At 45.3% G+C, this 13,037-nt stretch overlaps 1 protein-coding gene across 1 annotated transcript in view; it reads left to right on the top strand.

Moving 5' to 3' along the window:
- CPS1 (carbamoyl-phosphate synthase 1) overlaps positions 1–13,037 on the top strand; it is a gene marked incomplete at its 5' end in the record, with an annotated part of 88,654 nt that overhangs the window by 53,077 nt on the left and 22,540 nt on the right. The window contains 6 exons of the mRNA XM_082762853.1: positions 891–1,032; positions 2,872–2,937; positions 3,500–3,563; positions 6,475–6,656; positions 12,034–12,228; positions 12,776–12,843. Coding sequence (XP_082618979.1) covers positions 891–1,032; positions 2,872–2,937; positions 3,500–3,563; positions 6,475–6,656; positions 12,034–12,228; positions 12,776–12,843 — 717 coding nt within the window. The remainder of the gene's footprint in view (positions 1–890; positions 1,033–2,871; positions 2,938–3,499; positions 3,564–6,474; positions 6,657–12,033; positions 12,229–12,775; positions 12,844–13,037) is intronic.

Genomic DNA, 13,037 nt, shown 5'->3' on the forward strand with positions numbered 1-13,037 from the left:
GACCCTGAACACAGATATGAAACCAAAAAAAAGTGCCATGGTTGACCCTGCCTATTTCCCTCTCCCCCTTTTCATAATGCAAGAAGTAGCACAGATGACACGGGGGAAAAAGCCTGCTTGAGACTGGCAAAATGGAAGAAACTACCTCTGCACGTGAGCAGATGAAGGCCAGTTTTGCTAGGCGTCTCTGAGGTGACTTGGTTTTTCAAAGCAGTGGCCGTATCCGAATGCAGAGCAGCCCAAAGAGCAGAAAGAAAGGTGTGTTTGGGATGAATTGAGGTGCTTTGAGGCAAGTTGTCCCACAGCTCAGCAGGGGCATCTGAGTGGGCTTGTCCCAGAGCTTCAGGAATTGGTGCGAGCAATCACGGTTAGGGAGCCAGCCCAGTGGGGTGAGGCCTGTATTTTAAAATTTGGATTGGGAGGAGGAAAGTGAGGGAGAGATTCAGTTAAAGTTTAGACATGGAGATGTGGGGATAAGGAATCCAAGAAAGGAGCCGCTGCAAGTCTTCTGCGGAGGCTGTAATGGTAAAAGACCACACAGACATGGAGATGGTGACCTTAGAGTAGCTTGGTGGAGAATGCTGCCGGGGAGATCCCGGGCCCGGTGTGAGCCGCTCTTGTCTCAAAGCGAAAGAAACTCTTTTCTTCTCAGCACCACTAGGCTACCTGTGGGCTTTACCTACTAGGTATGTGCATAGGACGTCCAGCCCAAGAAAAGATCTTTTGTGTAGGAGGAGTGCATGGCTTAGTGGGGTCGGCTTCCTTTTCTTGCCTTCAAGTGCATGCTCCTATAGCAACTGCCCCTCAGTGCAGTACGGGAGACACGAGTATTCGTGTGTCTTCTAAGCGTTGCTGTAAAGCTTCATGTGTTTTTCTTTGTTTCACACCAGTGAAGCCGTTCCAGAAGAGACCCTGAGGAGGGCCAAGCAGCTCGGCTTCTCAGACAAGCAAGTTGGGAAGTGCCTGGGGCTGACGGAACTGCAGTGCCGGCAGCTGAGACTGAGGAAGAACATAGCTCCCTGGGTGAAAAAGGTACCGGGAGAAACCTCGCTCTCTGGGGCGAGGACTTCAAAGGGGGCAAGGAGCAGGAGGCTTGTCTGCCCTTAGACATAGTCAAGGAAAACAAAGTGAAAACCTTGGCTCTGTCGTCATCAATGGGAGTTTTGACATTGACGTTAGAGGAGAACAAATTTCACCCATCTAGCTGTTACCTCTGTACTGCACGCCTCAGCGTAGTGACATCAATCTATCGACTGAACATCCCCAAAGAGAAACAAACTATTTTTCATTTTCTGTGTGGCTGAGGTGGAACCACAGCTACCTGGCTTCAGGAAAAGGCTGAGAAGATGGATACTGGCCCACCATGGGGTGACAATGAAAGATGTAATACGTCTTTTGTCTTGGTAGTAACTTTTTACAGGGTAGCACTTTATTTGAAGCGCCCTATTGTTTATGGGTTCATTTGCTATTCATTGTAATAGTACTGAGTGTAATGAGCTCATCTAGTATTCATGGCAGTGTCACAAATGCTTTGCTAGGTGTTCTGTCGCTGCATTTAAGGTATGGTGGTATTAAACTGCCACCAGCTGGGATTTTGTCCTTAAAGGGCGCGGAAAAACAAACCAAGCTAGTCAATGTTTCTGAAAAAGCCCATCTGTATCCTCAGGCCCAATTCCAGATGCCAAATCTCCTTCTGTTCCCCAGCTGCTGTTTTCCTTCTATGTCCTCACCTGGCCTGCAGGAACGTGCCTGCTCTTGCACTGCGTTCCTTCTTGCACATGGCACTGCGGTGCAGGATTGATTTGTGTGCCAAGGTACCCTTAATAAGGTCATTTGACTTATGCAGCAGTTGTGGCATCAAAGCATATGTTTCTTCCTGAGCCATGAAGTACAAGTTGCAGCATTAGCAGCAGTAATGAGCAGCAGACACTTACACAGCACTAATGACGTAAGGTCACATTCTTCATTATTCACAAGGATTTGCACTGCCAGTGGGGATTCATGAAAGTACTTGACAACTGGAAAGATTTTTAAGTGGTAGCATGTAAAAATTCATGTCAGGGCTGCTTTAACATTGTTCCCTGCTCAGTATGCTGTGTAGAAATGTTTCAGCTGTTCATTCAGGGAACGTGAGCAGTAGGGTGACCTAGATGGACCGGTTACTGTGTATAACATGCAGTGAGGAGTTGACACAAACAGTTTGAGCAGCCTGGTAGGCAAATAATTCTTCTGGACTCTCTGGTGACTAATTACATAGGAGATTGTTGAAAACAACATATAAGGGGTGACTGTAAATCACTCTTGCTTTGTGCACCATTTAATTACCAAAGCAAGAGGGATGTTGTAACATAACTATGGAGTACTTGCTGCTGTCCTCTACACAGGGTGATCTCAGAGTGTTATTGTGTGTATGTTTGTGGTTAGTGTGTGAACAAATGGAGCCAGGTGTGTATTGGGGAGATCCAAGATGGCATAGCTAAAGAAGACAAAAGACCTGGAGGAATGGAGGTCTTTGTAATTAATACTGCCAAACTATCCAGAGAACGAGGAAGGCAGAGACAAGAAGGGATGGCTAGAAAAAACGTCTGGGCTGTGAAGATGTTTTACCAAGCAGGTGCAGCACCAAGTTTGCAGCTTAGAAAGAGAAGTCAGAGCCTTCTGTTGGCTGAACTGCAAGGCCTGGGGGCAGGGCAGGCATTTGCTGCATTGCCAGCACATCGCAGTTAGGGTCACCTTCTGAGGAAAGGCACAGCAGGAAAAATAGTAAGTCAAAAATATGAAAAGATGGGGGGGGGGGGGGAAGGGAAACAGTACATAAAAAGACTCTTGCACTGGACAAGTAACAGCCCCTGCTCTCCTTCTGCCCTGCAGATCGATACGCTGGCGGCAGAGTACCCCGCGGTAACTAATTACCTGTACGTCACCTACAGCGGGCAGGTAGGTGTGTTTGGGAACAACGCTCTGTTGCTGTCCAGTTTGATCTCTTCCCACTGTACTGCAGTTTTTCTGGAGATCTTGCAAATGCCTTGTTCTCTGTAGAAATTATTTTGAGTGCTATTACATAGAGTCCCCTTTCAGCAGGCCTGGTGCTGTCTCTTGCCTGGTGATCCAGTGCATTTGCTGTTAATGCTCCTGTGTTGTTATGACTCTGTCTTGTAAAACCTGTACTGACATCCTCTGGGCACAGGTCAGGCGCTAGGAATGCAGAACTTGTCTCACTCACCTCGTTCTAGCATTTTTTTTTATGAAAACTTGTAGCTCCTTGGGCTGCTTGGATAGCCAAGTCAAAGGTGCTGCGTCTCCCTTGGTTTGGGTGCAGCACCACCAGCTCCAGTGCAGTAGCACTTCATTTACACCGCCGTAAATTAGATCAGACATGAGCCCTGAAGGATCAGGCTGTTGGGTACGGGCTGAATGCCAGAAACTGTTTGTTCTGAGAAGCACGGAGTTAGGTGCTGCTGAGTGCAGACCCTAATGACTTTTCTCCCTCCCTCCTCAGGAACACGATGTAAAATTTGATGACTGTGGAGTGATGGTGTTGGGCTGCGGACCGTATCACATAGGTAAATCTTTCTTACAGCTCCTCTGTTTTCCTTGCACCCTCGAGCCTTCTTTGGATATTCCTGTGGTTCATTTGTTCCTCTTCTCATATGGTGACAAAACCCTCTGGAGCACAGTGCACAGGACATCAATTCCTAGCAGAAGGTTTGCTTTTTACACTTGCTTGGAGACTTCATTTCACGCCCTGGAAAAACAGGATACTTTTTATTACTTGAAACGCAGGAGCATGTCACCTAGTTGTGATTTCCACAAAGTTTTAGGGAATTTTTTTAACCTTACTTTTGGCAAATGTTGAGGCATTCAGAATCTGATACCTCATGTGGAAGTTTGCTGCTGCTGCACACATCTTAGATAAGTATTCTGTCAGCTCGTGACTACATTGTTGTACGTTATGCATTTTAATGTTGTAAGTATAGGTGGCTACAATAAAGATTTGGGTAACTTCAGCTACTTTTGATTAAGCAGTTCTCTGTATGCAGCTTGTTTCAGTCCATTCAGATGATTATGCAGCATAAGAATTTCCAAATGGCTATGGATATTAGGTAGACAGACCATGCTGAGTTCTTTATGTGACTACTTTTTTCTTTTCATGGATCCTTCCAAATAGCTCACTGTCATTGACAAGAAAAAGATTGGCTGTTCCTCAGAAATATTTTTGCTCTGCGTCTCACAAGTAATGGTGATGGGTTTTGAAAGCTGAAACACAAACTGCATCCATTTGTTTTGCTTGGATGGATGGGCCATGTGGTACGCTCCTGGTGCTGTTGGTAGGATGTGTCTTTTTTAACTCAGTTTCCAGTGTGAATGTTGAGATGAGTGAAATCAGGAGGAACGCTTCAAGATTGCACTTATTTTGTTGTGAGTGCTTCTGCCAGTCAACAGGCTGTGTACGATGGCTGCAAAATGTGAACACACAAAGTGTGGCAGTATTGTTTAATAACTTGATCAAATTTATGCAAATGCATTTTGCGCTGTTCGCATAAAGCTTGTAACTGTTTAGATCAACCATTCAGATCTGATACTGGTCTTATCTGCTCTGTAGCTGATTAGATCAGGACTTTGAAACAAGATCAGATCAATCTTTAAAAGAGATTGCAACTAAATAAGGCGTGCTAATAGGGGAAGCCATTACTTACACCTCTGAAAGATTTTTTCTAGGTGCTCTAGTCAAGTTGATTCTTTTTCTTTGTTATCCTTTGAAGGCAAGTGAGCAGCATGCTTGGCTTTGCTCTGCACCTTCTGAATTACAGCCATAATTGAGTGGGATCAGCTGAGCTTTGGCTGGGGATTGCTTGCCCCTCGCTTCCTGCCGGGAGGGTACCTCCTGTCCTCTGCAGGGAACAACCTGATCAAGCTTTGTGTCACAGGCAGCCCTGAAAAGAGAACAAATAAGCAATTGCACTGAGCCCCTTGACCAGCAGAATGCTCTGCTAATTGTATGATGTACTCAAACTTAACACGATCGAAACCTGAAAGTGAGTTCAAAACCAGGCCTGCATTGTAGTAATTATCTTCTCCAGAGCAGCGTCTGGTTATGTTACACCAGCCATTACCAGCATTACAAATGATTTGTTGTCTTCACTTTTCCCACTGCTTGGATATGGCCCTTACTTGATGCAGCTGGATTTGACCTCTGCGTGTTCAGCTGTATTCCCAGGTAGCATCCAAGGCAGCCTGCTGGGGACTGCAGGTTACCATCTTGACCTGTATTTGAGGTTTCTGATGTATAAGAATGCCTGAATAATTGAGGTGGAATAAAAAAGGTGAACGGTGACTGTTCTGGGAAACATCCTGTTTCAAATTTGATTTCCCCGTCTTTTCTGCAGGGTTTTCACTGAGGCCCAGGCATGTTTTGAGATTCCTGTTTGACAGTAGCAGGGAAATAAATAGTGTGCTTGTCAGTGAGTGACCTGTGCCAGCCATCTGTTTGTAACTAGGTGTTGTGGAGGCAGCAATTAAGCACAGCTTGAATTTCCAATGCATCTTGTCACACAATTATATATATATATAAAAAAAAATTATATCAGTGGTTAACGATCATGTAATGACTGTGAACACATCACGATGAGGTCAAGGTTTTCTTGTAGACCGTTAGCATAACCATTTAATGATGTTCTTTAGTATGCATCGTTCTCTGTTTATGGTACCTCTCTTGGATGTTTGCGTGCAGAAATTTATGGGATGGTGGCTGTTACCTCATGTCTGGACTCTGGCACTGCCTGAAGCCTGCAGCATTGCCAAAAGTTGTGTAGAGCAGGGAACTTGCAGAGTGCCAGTTGACTCCCTCTTTCTCCCTTTCCTTTAGAGGCAGGCACAGTGCTTACTCAGAGCTCAGGACAGTTAGGATGTGCCTGCCACAACGATGCCACAGCTGCTGAGGCATTTAAACCAAGGTAAAAGGATCGCAGAGTGGCTCCAAAAGTTCATCCATCAATTTGCCCTACCTAGAGTTAGTGTGTGGAAAAGTCAAAGCTTGTAACTTCTCTGCTTGGTTAAGCACACTCTGCTTTTCTGAGAGGCAAAAACCACTTCAGTCTTCCGTTTCTCAAACAGCAGCTATACAAATACTTCGTGTTTCCTGAAGTAAACAGCACTGCCTCGTAATGCGCGCTCATTTTGGTCACCTCTAGGTTCTGCCTAGAGTACTTCTCAAAGTGTGTCGGCTGGGAGGCAGCAAGAGCTGGAGGAGCTGAGCCAGCTTACCTGATGCTCTTGGAGAACCATGTTTGGGGCTGATTACTTTCCATGGGAGGACAATTGGGTTGCTTGCTCTGAGCTGACAGGAAGCACTGTTGGCTTTTTTTTCCTTTTTTTTTTTTTTTTTTTTTTTATTCAGCGTGAATGCTGAGAACGTCTGTTTGTTTTCTTCTGTGCATCCATCCTTTCCTTGCCCACTTCTCTGTCTCCTGGCAGGCAGCAGCGTGGAGTTTGACTGGTGTGCTGTCTCCAGCATCCGCACGCTGCGTCAGCTTGGCAACAAGACCGTGGTGGTGAATTGCAACCCGGAGACGGTGAGCACGGATTTTGATGAGTGTGACAGACTGTACTTCGAGGAGCTGTCGTTGGAAAGGATCCTGGACATCTACCAATATGAGGTAAGAAAAGCAGAAGCAGCAACAAAAAGCCACAAAGTGGCCCAAACTTCTCAAAATTCATGTCACCAGCTCGCTTTGGCGGAACAGCTGTGGGCGAGGAGGGGAGAGCACGCTAGCTAAAGCTGTTTGGGTTGGATCCCAGTGTTGCATTTTACACATCGTTGATGTTCCTAGCAGACTGCTCAATAATGAATGCCAAATAAATATTAAATTATTTTGCAAGATGCCATATTGTGCAATATTTACAAGCAGATTTAATTTGCTGCACAGTCATTTATCGCACAAATTGTTCTGCCCTTGCAGTGCTGAGCTTTAGCACTTAAGCATATCCTTGACTTTAAGCACAAGTGCTCCCCATGAAGCAAACAGAACAACACTTCTGTGTGCTCAGGAGCTTGCAGTCTTGGGCCTTACAGTACAGTGGCAGTGTGCTGAACATTGTCCACGTGCAGGCAGGCCAGAAGGGCATTTGATTTGCCATCAAACTGGAAGATGGGCTGGCTCCTGATCCAGACATCGCCCTTGCCTGCTGGGAGTTTTCAGGTGCTCAGAGCTGCCAATACTAAGAGGCAAAGAGGAGTCCCAAGGAGATTTGATGATGGGAGGTTCCACTACGGAAACTGAAGTTATCGGAGGTGCTTACAGGAACTGTAATCTTCCTTGAAATTCAGTGTGAGTTGTAACTTGCTGAAGTGACTTTGAGGAGCCCAAGTTATATTAAACTTGTGATTTTTCTTGTCTCTTTCCCAGCACAAGCCAATTTGAGCTCAGCCCTTTTGTGACTGGGAGGTAGTTCTCAAAAACGTTTTATAACCTGGCTATGTTTTGATCATTCCCAAATATAGGACGAAGCAAAAGCCCATCGCAAGTCAAGTCCCAGTCCCTAGGCCCTGTTCTTAAGCCATTTGCAAAATACTTTAGGGGCACCATTTTTAGATTGCATCTTCATACTTTCTTTTTTTCCATGTTGTTTTACCTCTTCTTTAAATTTTCATAAAGACAGATGCAGTTACTGCAGTGTCGACTTAGGGAGGGTTAAAAGACTCTGGTGGCTCACTGGAGTCTGAAAGGCTAATTTTTGAATGCTTTAGGAGTATCCCCAAGGCCCAGCTTTATAAACATTGAACTCTTGTTTATTTAACCAAAACTGAACTTCTGAACTTGGGGTGTGGAGCAAATTGGTGTGACAGTTTGTCAGAGAAATAACACTGATGAAACACAGCATCTAATTACTGCAGGATCAAAAGAGAAGGTAGGCATAGGTGATGAGGAGCAACTACTCATTTAAACACACAGTGCTGGCAATTAGCAAGTCGGGTAAGAAAAATATGTGAAAAGAATAATGCATGGGTATTGAAGCTTGCAGCATCCTGCTAGTTGCAGCAGGGTTTGGTGAGTTGGAATTCGCATTTCTCAGTCTGTAGGCTGACCTGGCTTGTGCTGGGATGTGCTGTGGATCTCAAGGTCTAATAGCAGCACCCTGTGCTACCTGGAACCGAAGGGGTTTGCTCTGAAGACATGAAACACATTAGGCTCTGAGCCTAAACATCCAAAGTTAGGCTGTGCTGTCTAGTAAATCCCATGAAGAAGAGTAAGTACTTAACTGTTTTAGAGCACTTCTTAAGTAGTGGCCACAGGGAATGGCATCGTTATGCCTAATTTGCAAGTGAGGAAACTGAATCTCTGAGGAGGGGAGAGACTGCGCAGTCTGCCAAAGGATGTGGGCAGACCTGGGGACAGACTCCAGACCTCCAGCAAAGTACTAAAATACACTATTTGCTGTGTCATTTTTTAAACATGAGTGAGCCAATTGCTAATGCACTGTAAACAGAGTATTTCCTCAGGCAAGTGCAACTGGAAGTTGGTCCCTAAGGAAACAACCAAGTTCAAAACTTAGGATTTGATTCTGAAATCCCTCAGAGATCCTGCAAATAACCTCCTCGTTATCCCAGTTTAGTATGGAACACAGGAATAATGCCAAGATTTCAGTCCAGGCTTTTAAGCTTTGCTGCTAATTAGCTTCCTCTAGTTTTTCAGTGTACAATGAGTAGTGTCAGTGGGGCAAATACTCTAAAAGCCCCGGAGCATTGCTGCACCCTAGGTAAAACCACCAGCAAACAAAGGACAGCCCTCATCCCCCAATAGGGGGGATGCATCAACACTAAACGTTGTTAGGATTAACATCAAACTTTGGGCAACGACTTTGTGTTCTAATTAGACAAATTAGGCTATGTCAAAAGGTGGGTTGACTAACGAGATGATGGGGACCCCAACCTGCCTGCCAAGTACTGCTCGTGGCTTGGCACGGCGCTGTCCCAGGGACGTCCTCAGCTGCCCCTTCTCTTTCTGTCCCTTGTGTCCCCACCTCTCCTTCTCTAGTTGACATCCACAGCTGCTCAGACACCAGAGACTGGGCTCTGCAGATGGAGCTGTGCTTGGAGGGAGGTTTAATGTACTGGGAAGGTGCAAAGTTAGGTGGTAGTCTGTGAGGATGACAATTAAAAAAAAAAAAAAAAAAGAAAAGAAAAAAATCCCTTCCCTCAGATTTATTGGTTTTTTGTTTCCAGAGAAGATGTTCCCTTTTTATTTTAATATCTCTCTGCTTGAGGGCCTCTTCTGATTCTTTTTCAGTTTCTAGGATCATTCTGAAACAATTCATAAAACTAAAGGAGGCTCTTAGGTACAATTTTAATGGTCTAATTTGTTTTCAAACTCAGGGAAAAAGAAAACCCAACTCTATTACTAATGACATAAAAGCAAGGTAGTAATAAAAAGAGTGATTTTTATAATAAAGGGGAAAATAATTCTCCCCAGACTTCTTTCACTAGATTATGTACAGTGTATATTTTAAGGCTTTCTGTTGGCAAGGATGTTATTCATTTTCTTTATAATTAAAATATGGCTGATGACAAAGTGATATGCGGCCGAGTCCGTTTTCAGTCTGCCCACGTTCCTCAGCAGTGCAGACCTGTTCCCTGCCTGGGCAACGGGCTGCTCCTTGGGCAAAGGCATTCTTTGGGAAAGAAAAGCAGAATTTTAAAGGAAAAAATACACAGCAGCTGGGTCTCGATTTATGGTTCTTTTTGAGTGAAAATGAGCATGTGATTCTTTGCTATCTGCTCGAGAAGCCATCTCCTCTGTCTCTTCGGAGACCCTGATGCCATCCCAGCTTGGACGTGGGCAGCGTTTTGATTTTCGGGGCCCAGTGGCTGGAATTGGTTTAAAGGAAGAAATAAGCAGCAGCTGAAGAGAGGCTGTTAGCTGGGACATTTGTGGCTGAAATACGTTTGGGATACGTTGTGGTGAGGGTCGACCTTGGCATCAAAGCTGGGTTGGGACGTTATCAAACTGGACTCGTTCCAAGCTGTGAGAAGGGGTTTGCTTATTCACGGTCTGGTTCTCCTCCATCTGGGATGCTGACGAGTCCAGGGGCTGGAGATAAATTCTGTATTTTGGATGGCTCTGGAAACTTGAGGGGGTTTTAGACCCAGAAATGAACGGATTTTTCTTCAGAGCTGGAGAAGGAGAGCTCTGATGCCATGGGATAGCCCCAAGTGGGCACCAAACAGCTTCTGTCCCTGCCCCACCCTCTGCTAACAGAGTTTTTCCCTCCCAGGACTAAGCTCCTTCAGATGGCTGCCCTTGGCTGGCAGCTGTACGTCATCCCAGAAACGAATGCATGGAGAGTAGGAAAAAACATCAGCTCCATCACTGTGGATTATTAGCATGCGAGGCAAATGAGTAATCTTGTAGACCTTGGGATAATAAGTGCTGTTTAAATGCCAGGCTTTTTTAGTGGATCCTTATTATGGTAGGAAATTATCCACATTAAAGTTAAGCAGGGTTTGTTCTAGCATTTATCATCTGTTTCTTTCTGAGTCACTTCTAGTCCATCCTGCTCGCGGCTCACGGATCTCCCACTCTAAATCCCTTTCAATCCCTCATTAAGAAGTTCCTCTTCCAGGAAGGCCAGCGGGGTTAGCCTTCTTCAGGAAAAACACACTTGTTAATTAAAAGAACATTGATACTCTAAAGGATAGAGCCAAACCGTGTATCACTGCGCTCTGGATGTTGATTTATGCTTCTCATTTGCTGGAGGTGGGTGAAACTGTGTAAAACACATTTGGTTCAAAGGAGCCCATCGCTACAGCTGTACTGCAGGCCGGATCCTCCTTTGGGCAAAGTTTCACCAGCTTTAATTTGGAATTAAAGCGCCCGTTATTTAATTACCCCGAATTATTAAATGATCTAAATGTAATTCACATCCTTATAATTGTTGCAGCTTCTCCAAAGCCTGTTATTTTTACTGCTGAAAATTTCCCCGCCAAACTCTGCTGTACTGGAAAGCCTTCAGGGGTTTATGTAAGGAAAAAAGAGGAAAAAAAAAAGCCATATTTGCACCTGAAGGAGGCTGTACGTTTATGAGGAAGCTCAGCTGTCTCCTTGTTATTTGACGTTTATTATTTCCTTGCTTAAAACGTTGTGGTTACCCAGCCACAAACACAAAACGTGCCTTTGAGGCTGGAGGATGCTGTGTCACCTGTCCTAACTCATCTGCTTCGGGAATTTAAGTGCTCGCAAACAACCTGCAAACAACGAGCATGTGGGAGAGTTCGGCTGAAATTTTTGTTGCTGTCGAGTGTGCTACAAGAAATGAAGAGCTAGGCACAAATAATGAAGACAAATTAAAATAAAGAGCTGAATGTATCCTGACTCACCACCACGGGCTGCCTGCTGGGTTGGGCTCTGGTGAGCTCGGCTCTGCTCTGTGCAGGGCAGCAAGGGGTCAGCATGAGGGCCCCCTAAAACATCTCATGTGGTCGTGCTGGGTGTCCAGTGGCTGCAGCAGGGCTCGGTCTCCATGCCCACACATGCAGGAGGAAGGGAGGGAGACCTGCCCCCAGTGAGCAGAGCTGTGAGTTTTCTTGCAGGCCGTGATATTTTTGTAGCACGGCTCCTTTCCTCTGCAAAGCAAGAGAGCGTGTGTCAGCTCTGTGCTTATCCTCCCTGGGAAAGCAGAAGACCCCAGACATGACATGAAAATAAGGTAGTAGTCTGTGTCTCTGACAGAAACGAGAAAATCTTGGTCTGATATCAAAGGGGATGTGAACACTGCAGACTCCTTTGGTTTCCTGGGGAATTTGACCTCAAGTTACTGCTGCCTGTTGATGACATCAAGGAGGACAGTGTGTTTTAGAGAGGCTGCGCTCTGAATCAGACTTTGCAATCTGGGTACCTCCGGATCAGAAAAGTTGTCATCTGCCTTTACACATAACAATCTAAAAATGAGTGATCTGTACGCTGGCTCCCTAATTATAACAGTTTTTAATGTTAAGCTAACTTGGACGTGACTGTGCTTCTTTCTCTCTGCCAACAGGGATGCAGTGGCTGCATTATTTCTGTAGGTGGGCAGATTCCCAATAACTTGGCAGTGCCGCTGTACCAGAGTGGAGTGAAGATTCTTGGCACGAATCCTTTGCAGATTGACCGGGCAGAAGACCGCTCTGTTTTCTCAGCTGTTCTGGATGAGCTGCGTGTGGCCCAGGCTCCCTGGAAGGCAGTCAGCACTCTGGTAAGTTGGGAAATGGTCTGGGAAATAACCAAGTGCCTAGGTGTTGTGAGCATCTGCTGGAGATAATGTACTGCTAATGTTTCAAGATTCTGAAGACATTTGACAGCTTTTTACTATCCATGTTGAAGAACTTTTTGATCCTTGTGGAATGATGCTGTAGCTCAGGTATGGGAGTGGAATGGGAAGTGGAAGGGAAGTGGCTTCATATTATCCTCACGCATCATGGGATATATAACCAGCAAATGTTAGCACCACTGTCAGGCTACTCTGGTTTATTCTGCTAGCCTTGAAAACTGCTCTGTTGTGTGGAGATTGCCAAGGAATAGAGACATGGCAGCACCTTTTTTTCCCAGTGACGCTGTATGGACAGGGAGGTTCTGAGGAGGACAACTCTGGAACAGTGGAGCTGTGCATTTTGTTTAGCCCAGCCTGTAGTCCCCTACATCTTTCTTTCTATATTTCAAATGCAAATGCAGTCAGAGTGATATTTTGGAATGACTTTAAAATATGTTCTTGTTCACAGCATGTTTTCCCTCCCTGTCTTTAGAGAGATGCAGTTGAATTTGCAGGCTCTGTGAGTTACCCATGTTTGCTGAGGCCTTCCTATGTTCTGAGGTAAGGCTCAAACATCAGAGCTCATCAAGCTGGGGGGTATGAAGTAAAAAAGCCTTTTGGAGGCAAGGGAGAGAGTCATTTTAGGGTCCTTGGAATACGCTGTGCTAGGTGCGTGCAGCAGGAAGCTGCCAGTCTTAACAGGTTGAATGACTGCCTGTACCAGTAAAGGGAGCCAATGGTTCCCTTCTGTCCAT

Source organism: Aythya marila, assembly GCF_965140915.1.
Source record: "Aythya marila genome assembly, chromosome: 6".
NCBI lineage: Eukaryota > Metazoa > Chordata > Aves > Anseriformes > Anatidae > Aythya > Aythya marila.